At 35.1% G+C, this 8,784-nt stretch overlaps 1 protein-coding gene across 1 annotated transcript; it reads left to right on the top strand.

Moving 5' to 3' along the window:
• Positions 1 to 4,219: 4,219 nt before the first annotated feature.
• LOC126786142 (uncharacterized) lies at positions 4,220 to 7,479 on the top strand. The gene is made up of 8 exons (XM_050511878.1): positions 4,220 to 4,257; positions 4,471 to 4,556; positions 5,201 to 5,688; positions 5,784 to 5,860; positions 5,940 to 5,976; positions 6,429 to 6,501; positions 6,612 to 6,954; positions 7,046 to 7,479. Exons 3-8 carry the CDS (start codon positions 5,304 to 5,306, stop codon positions 7,310 to 7,312), a joined length of 1,182 nt encoding a protein of 393 aa, XP_050367835.1. The 5' UTR covers positions 4,220 to 4,257; positions 4,471 to 4,556; positions 5,201 to 5,303; the 3' UTR covers positions 7,313 to 7,479.
• The last annotated feature ends 1,305 nt before the right edge of the window (positions 7,480 to 8,784 follow it).

The raw sequence follows: 8,784 nt of genomic DNA, 5'->3' as shown, positions 1-8,784 counted from the left end.
ATTTTATTTACTACGGTAAATGTAATTAAATTTTACCTTCGGTAAATGTAAATATAAATTACTTTCAATAAATGTAAAAAGTAATTTGTAAAAGGTAATTAGTAAATTTTATTTACTGAGATTGTATTTACATTTAAATGGTACGTATACGTACAGAAATACGTATATAGTATTTTATACGTACAGAAATACGTATATAATATTTATACGTACATAAATACGTATATAATATTTATACGTACAGAAATACGTATATAGTATTTATACGTACAGAAATCCGTATTAATTGTGTAAATGTACAGTTTACCGTGAATAGTAACAGTGAACAGTAACACTGAACAGTAATTTCGTAAAACCGAAAATTGCTGAACAGTAACAGATTATTACTGTTCGGCATTTAAAGGTTTACGAAACGATTCTAAATTCTTTTCTTATCTTTTCAAGGTGATCATTAAATCGAGGAAAGGAATTATCATCGGGAATTGTGGAATTACGCTCGAGTCGATAAGGTGAGTAAAATCTCACATATTTACGAATCTACCCTCGCGGTGATTCAAGATTTTTGCAAGAGTATTTAACAATGAATGACAACATGTATACAATTTAGTGGATTATATATATATACTGTATAATGGTAATAAGTGCATATATATATAATTCATTATATTATATACTGTTATTAATTCATTAGAAATGGTCATTTCGATGACGGAAGATTGTGTATTGAGCATGGGTTGTGAAATATGACATGTATAAGATATAGTGGACTATATATATATTGTATAAATGGTAAATAAGTACGAATATATATAGTTTGTTATATATTATACTGTTATGATTTTATTGTGATTATATTGAGCATGTGATTTGATTGTACAATATGATGTGAGATTATTGTACGTGATTTTTAACATTGAGATTGTTAAAATGTTGATTTGTCTTCGGACGTGATTGGTACAATATGATGTGAGATTATTGTACGTGTTTGGCAAGTCGGAACCTAGCCTTTGGCCGGGCGAAAGTTACGATACAGTTAGAGCTCTAGTCTGTCTGCCTTAGTACTGCATGTGAGGTAATGGGTGGTTATCTGCTCATGGGTACTCAGTTTATTTGGATGTTGGGTAGCGGGTGGCTATCCAATATCAGCGGTGTATTACGAGAGGGGTAACAGATGTGTACCAGCGTTCTTGGTACCCGTATTATAAATGCATTGGGTAACCATAAGGGTTACTTAATTTTCTCATGAGCGTTTCATTTCATATTCTTTGGGACAACCAGATGGGCTGTCCATTGACTCATGAGGGCATTTATATTTGTTGTTTTGTGATATTTCGTATATTTTGATATGCGAATTATATTTTGATTTTACTCATACGAGCTATAAGCTTACCGGGTTTGTGTTTACAATCCCGGTGCACCAATTCGATGGTGTAGGGGATAATTTCGCAGGTGCTGATTAGTGGAGGTTGAGTGACGACTACAGAGGCTCGAAGTCGTTCATATCCTACTTGCGGTGAGGTTTTTAGTGTGGATTTGTGTGTGAGAATTTGTGTAATTTTATTGCGAGATTTGTGAGTGATTTGTGAGGATTATTACATTTCCATTTTATGTATGGATTATAAATTTGGGTTGTAATAATTGGTTGTCTGAGTTGTATTGAGAACTCAAAATTGATCCGCTGTTTCACTTTAATGATTTCGATTTATTGAGATTATTTTGTGTTTAACGACTTTAGAATTTTGAGTTTTAAGCTCGAAATTTTGGGGTCGTTACCGTTTATTTAAATAATTTAATTATAATCTATCCCAGTTGATTGCAAACACCATGATCTTGCATAGTGTGATCAGATGCTAGATAGGTTGGACGTCTACATTATACGTTGAATAATCATAGAGAACTAGTAAATAGTAATCGAAATATTCTTAATTCCTACTTCAAAAAGAAATTGAAATTGTCAACTTCTCATGCATACGATCGAGAAGATAAGGGTTTGAGCAGTGACGGATGCATGTGGAGGCTATATGAGTTTAAGCCCATACGAAAATGTTATATATTTCTAAATGCTTACGTATAGAGTGTTGGAGCTTTGGTTCATTGGCCATATAACCAAACATGTACCTTCCTGGTGGGATGTTCAAATCCTCCTAGAAGCAAACTTTTTTTTTCTCATTTTATCCCTTTTCTCATCTCTTTCTTCCTTATTGTACAACTCTTGCCATTTTCAAACCTTTCTTCCTCTTCCTCTTTTGGTTAAAGTATTTTTCTCTCATTTTTGTTCTATATTTCTACTCTTTATTAGCATTTAGTAGAACAAAAAAACTAAAATATTTCCTTATAATATAGTTCTACACTTCAATTCCTCTCATGATCATTCCGTTAGGTTCTAGGCCTTTCAAAAATATATATGTATAGAAGAATGTTTTTTAGCACTTATCATTAGTCTAGACGGGTACGGGATCCTGGATCCGCCATTGGGTTTGAGTGAGCTATTGATTTATTTCTTCTCGATCACCCTCTAAATTTTGGTTGAATGCAATTTCATGTATAGGTTGGCGGAATATGCAGCCCCGGCTGAATGCATTTCCACGGACTGATGTTTTTTTTTTTGCTATAGTGAATAGAACTTGTTGCATAAGATACGTGCTAAGCAGCTTCAAAGGTTAAAAGAACAAGTATTCTTAAAATTTATTGGAGACAAGGTTCCTGTTCCCTGGCCATCTGCATGTAAGTGATTCATTTATAAATGCTACGAGAATTGGTTCTCGCACGTTAAAGATACGAAATAGGGACAAATTTGACTTTAACAAACGAAATGCCTAATTGGGGTAACTAGTCAACACAGTTGGTAGTTATAATGCTTCGAACAGATTAAGATGTCTTCTTAGAGGAATTAGTGCCGTTAGTCAAATTGGTAGCTAGGTGTCATTTATATCAGACTCACAGTCTCACATGATGATCATGAAATGCGATTATATAGAGCAGTATGATTTTTTTCCGATTACATATATATAGAGCAGTATGACTACTACTGTCTTTTACTTCGTAGTATAGCAAAGTACGTGTCCAAATTGAGTCATAAAATTGTTCAATATGTAATTCTTCGATCATTCATTTCGTTTAAAGCTAGGTAGCTAGTAAGGTAGGTTTGTATGATCGGTTGATCTTGAGACAGATGAGTCTGAAATCATCAATAATTTGCCCTAGCTTGCAGTTCGAAATACGTTAATTAAATATGACAGTATGAGAATGATCCATGCGTACGTATTTCTTATATATAGTAAATAATTAGGTACCCCATGCAGACGAAGTCCCACCAAAATTGACTAATCCTTTTCACAGAATTTTTCCTTTCTCGAGCGAGAATAATCAACTTCAAGAATTCACACTCAAGATCAATCATGCGTATATTGGCCCTACACAAATTAGTGCCTCGTTGAAACATCTTATATCGAAATGAAGAAATTTTTGGTGATTATTCTGTACATGTATCGAATTTAAGTACATAAAATTTGAATTTTACCAAAAAAATTAAACAAAGGAATACAAAGTCGTTTTCCTCCATATCAATACAATACTTACATTTTTTTCCAAACCTAACCCAGCTTAGTTGGAAGGCTCAACTCCTATCCGGTTCCAAATATTATTTAAAAAGAAACAAAACAAAGTCTTGCAAGAAAAGAATAACAAAAATAAAAATAAAAGATCGATACTTACATATGTTCAAACGAATGATGAATAATTTCATACCGTAGTTTTGGGAAGTTGCCTTTGTAATGTGCAAAAGAATCGATATAGAAGTAGACGTTGACATAGAGTAGCTAGAGTCACCACAAAATAATTTGCTCTATCATTAAAAATCATTGAGACGGGTACAGAAAAACAGGTATTACAAAAACAAAATCCACTTGGGAATTAGAAATTGAGACTGGAGAGGAGAGATGACAAAGAAGACCCTACTCTTTGTTAATTTGATCATTACACTAATTAAGATGAAAGAAACTTGCTGCTCAAAACAATACAGTAAACCAATAGATTGCAGAGGAGTCTCCGCAGTGGTCAAGGACAAAACAATTAAGATAATCACGAGCATTATACGCACAGAGACAGAGAATACAGGTTCTTAAAAGGACAACTCAAGTGTGAAAACTGAAAAGGAGAGAAGAAGAAGAAGGAGAAGATGAAGAATTAAAGCTAAGGTGTGGTCACATGATCTCCAACAATATGATCTTAGTTTTACCCATACAGACCAAAAATAATGTGAGTATATTTCTCAGTTTGCATGCTGGTATTTACTTTGAGCACCAAAGTTCCTTGGTTTTTCATAATTATACCATCAAAGTCATAGGGTGTATCTGCAATATGAGGACTTTATTTACCCTGTCAACAATAAACCTAGCTAGTAGCTAGCTACTAAGAAACATATAGACCTTATCTCCATCTTGACCGATCGATTTCGTTCTCATCGATCAGCTGTACGTGTACGTACCGCATGGAAGAATTGGGTTGGCCAGCAAAATGTTTGATCACTTGCAGCAAGGATTGAGCTAGGCACGCAGGTATTATCACCCCTACTGGTTTGTATTGAGCTAACTGGGGAAATAAGAAACTGTCCCTTGATAATTGATATATTGCTATATTTTCTGATCATCTCTGAAATTCGATCCAGCTATGTTATTGAAATTCTTCTTATATCAAATCAATTAGGGCTAATTTCTTCCCTCCAGCTCTCTCAATTCAGATTCACCTGCTAAAGCGTATATATAATTGTAGTGATAATTGAAACAATAAAAGATAATTTTAAGTTCATGTTATCGATCCGGCCACCATTGGTAGTCCGACCATCGTGAAACTGACAGATGATACGAAATCGATTTCTTAATTTTGTATAATATATTGGTGAACGAACTTTTGTTTCTTTGAAAGGATAAATTCCATTCTTGAGTTTTGAATATTTTCCATTCATCAAGTATATATATGTTTTTTCAGTGGTTCGCAATTAAATCTAAATGTCTTCTGGTATGTAGCCTCTTTTACAATCTTACCAATAATTAATAAGTTCGCCATGGCTGAAGCAGTATCGGTATACCTATAGTAGAGTAGGGATATCGATCATAACATAGATTTCACAATAATTGAGTTGTAATTAGTGTGATAAGATCTACTGATAAGTGATAACGTACTTAATCTTTTTCATTTTCAGCAATTGTAACCCAGCTGATGAGCTGATTAAGAAGGAAAAACTTATCATTCTGTGTGTCTTGGGAATTATATACAAGTCGTGTAGTTGCACCCCAGGCCGTGCCATGATCAATGAGATGGAGTCAATTGATGATAAAAAAAGAAAGACCGACCAGGTTAGTGAGGAACAAGCAGAAAGCATATCGTTAGGGCCTTACCAGAAATGGTCATCCTTTGATTTAAATGAAGAAGCTAGCGATACCAGCGACAATGGTATTAGTAGTTCCAACGTTAACCTGGCTGGTCACGAACCTAATACAATTAGAAATGATGACAGAGGAACCCTAGAGCAGGAAAACATTAGTAGTAATGCAGCTAATGATATTAGTATTATTAGCTCTAGGGCTAAAGCAAGGCCATATGTACGATCCAAACTACCTCGGCTCCGGTGGACACCCCAACTCCATCTCTCTTTTTTGCATGCTGTGGAATTACTAGGAGGGCAAGAGAGTAAGTTTACTTAATTTGCATATTTGAAAGATTAATTACTTGCCGTTCTTAATTATTACATGGATTCCCTTTGGTGGTCATACATATATATACAGGAGCAACTCCCAAGTTAATTCTTCAGCTCATGAATGTGAGAGGACTGAGCATTTCCCACGTAAAGAGTCACTTGCAGGTGGTTTTTATGATAATTTTCCCTTCATTTTCGAATTCCCAGCTTAACTCTATGAATATTCATGTATTATCCTTTTCAGATGTATCGAAGTAAGAAGCTCGATGCAGATGGTCAAGGTGACGTTTGATCTCTCTCGTATTCCTCCAGTCTACTGTTGCATTTGTACTCTTAAATTGAAAATAAAATACATCATTTTGGAGTTCAAGTTCTAAAAAAGACATTCTTAAGATTAAGAATATGACGTACTTTAAGACATAAAGATCAACCCATGCACAAAAAATGAACAAAGAGTTGCACTTATATACACATAATTAAAATAGTTGGTTATCAAATCGGCAAGACGGCAAATTCTAATGAACTTTTACTGGCCATATATATTGTAGTTGTTAGTACCTGATTTTTAATCTTCATGAATTCTAACTGAAGCGAAAAAGAGTGCTGTGACATATAGTCATATAGAGTGTTTTGACATCACGATCGACTAAGCCCCTCTTTGCTGGCCGGTATGATTTTATTGTTCTTCTTGTGTTCTTTACGTTTCACTCAACTTTGCTTTATGAATATGCAGTAGTATCTGATACAACTTACGACTACATGGATGAAGGGGATTCAGGGGATCACATACCTAACTTCGTTTCGTGGTATATATACACATGCATGCATGCATTAATCTAGATATCCTCATTCTAATTGATGTCTATCTTGTACGTATATATATGTGCATGCTTGTCTCTAATGCTGTTGTATGTAGGTCAAGTTTTCAGACAAAGATCGATGTCGTACAAGGCAACAATTTGGACAAAGCTTTGCATCATACAAGCACTCCCATAAACCCTAGCAGATTACGTGAGGAAAAGAGGTGGCCTCCATTACAAAGCATTAGCAAAAGCTGGAGAGGCAGAAGATTTGCTTCCAACCATTTCAACAGGTCAAATAATCATAATTGCTCATCCCGATCCGATATTGTGCATCATATGATTAGCAACAGACCAGGTACAAGACCAACAGATCATGATCTACAGCGTTGGAACCTTGAAGGTGAAAGCAAATCCAGTAACTACAAACAAGAATCCGAACCGCCATATAGGCTTGAGGTTTGCATTTCTCTATCATGCAAATAGTATAACTTTTTTATACACACACATCTTAAGGCTGTTCTTGAATGATGTGATTAATGTTTCTCAGTGGAACGAAGGAAAAAGTTTGAAGTACATGAAATGGATGCCTGATTTGGAGTTGGGTCTGCAAAGCCAAAGAGTTGGTAAGGGGAAGGAGATCAATGACGAGGCTCAGCATAATCAGACGGTTAGTCATGCTGAAGAACCTTATGTAACTGCGCGAGGAGTTATAGAGACTTTACACCATTACAAAGATCATCGATTCGAGGACATGAATAGCAAACAAGCTAAGAAACTATTAGCACCAAGCTTTCCCTTTCTCTTTAATTATTAGTAGTCACCCGGCCCCAACCCAAGTTGTCGACTATCCCTCAACATATTACATAGCTGAAATAATCAAACAAAATCATAAAAGTATAAATGTAATTAAACAACCTAGCTTGAGCTATTCAACTAAATATTGTTATGAAAGTATAACTCTTATGCTATATATCTCTATTACTCTATGTTTTTCGTTCTGGCCAATTAAGTGAGTTGGTGTATCCACAATTAATTCTGGAGCGTGATTATACTACTCAACTGAGTAGGCAGGGACCAACGTAATATAAGACCATCACTTTCCACAATAATGCATGTTATCGATCAACATGCGTAGCCTGCAGCGCAGCTCTACTCCTATTCCCTTATGGCCATTAGCTTCACTTGATTAGCTAGCTGATGCATGTAGCAAATGGAATTAATGCACCTAGCAGGCTAGCAATTCCAGCAAAGAAAATGGCCGTCCTCATCTTGTAGTACTCCTCCAATAATATTCATGGGAGGTAGCTAGGAAGATCCCATCTACATTCAGCTTCAATTGTTTACGCTAGCTAAGGGTAGCAAGTATAGTCGGAGACTCCGGGGTATGAGCGAGATATCTGGTAGAGTTAACTTGTAACACAAGGTAGGGTTTGTCATGGTATCATTGATTCATTTATCCATCATACATCCATACTACGATTTTTTGTGTTACGTTTAGGGTGTTTAAAAAAATAACCGAGAAAATGAATCAGCAATGTTGCCATGCTTTGCCAAGAATCCTACAAGTCCAATGCACCCATTTTATATCGAAGTTTCTAATTCTAATTCTAAATTTTTGGTGGTAACAAACAGGACTTATAAAGTTCAGTTTGCAACTTAATTGGAACATAATTCAAGTGTAAGACAGTAAGCAAGACTATGTCTATACGAGTCTTAGAAACCCTCTGTGGTTTTTGGGTTTCAAAATTCACAAGGTTTGATGAATTGTCTCGAAAATTGATAGGAGCATATAATGCGACGTTTTTAATATATCATCTTTCTCATTTAGTTTAGTTATTCACTTAATAATGTTAATTTTAACTTAGTTTACTGTTTTTAGGTTTATTGGAACAAAACAAGAAAAAGATGTGTTGAAAGGATCAAAAGAAGCAATAAAACCCGGAATCAGGATTTTGCCTTTGCAGAACAGTCAACTTCGACGGATTATAGCGGACAAACGATATGGACGAAAATTATGCATAATATATGGATGAAAAGCCCTATGAGTCTAGTTTTCATATCCGTTGGAATCACAGAAATCTCATATTTCTGGAGTAAATTATGCTTGATTTACTAAGCAGAGGTCAAACTGTCCGAGAATGAAAAGATGAAGCAATCCTAGTTAAGGAAGGAAATAAGGTGTCAGCTGAATTGGACTTTTATTAGGGTTTTTCTGAGCATATATTATGGATAGAAAGTTGAGTTATTTGATGCCCTTGGATCAGTTTATCATCATAAAAAAAGAAG

The sequence above is a fragment of the Argentina anserina genome, chromosome 3 (assembly GCF_933775445.1).
Source record: "Argentina anserina chromosome 3, drPotAnse1.1, whole genome shotgun sequence".
NCBI classification, from domain to species: Eukaryota; Viridiplantae; Streptophyta; class Magnoliopsida; order Rosales; family Rosaceae; genus Argentina; species Argentina anserina.
This window is presented reverse-complemented; position numbering and strand designations above follow the sequence as displayed.

What these genes read in the sequence shown, in the direction of transcription:
- LOC126786142 (XM_050511878.1), top strand. Translation starts at nt 5,304, where the DNA reads ATGATCAATGAGATGGAGTCAATTGATGATAAAAAAAGAAAGACCGAC. An exon ending in ACGTAAAGAGTCACTTGCAG is followed by an intron (nt 5,861 to 5,939) that starts GTGGTTTTTATG and finishes TATCCTTTTCAG; the next exon opens with ATGTATCGAAGTAAGAAGCT. An exon ending in AACCGCCATATAGGCTTGAG is followed by an intron (nt 6,955 to 7,045) that starts GTTTGCATTTCT and finishes AATGTTTCTCAG; the next exon opens with TGGAACGAAGGAAAAAGTTT.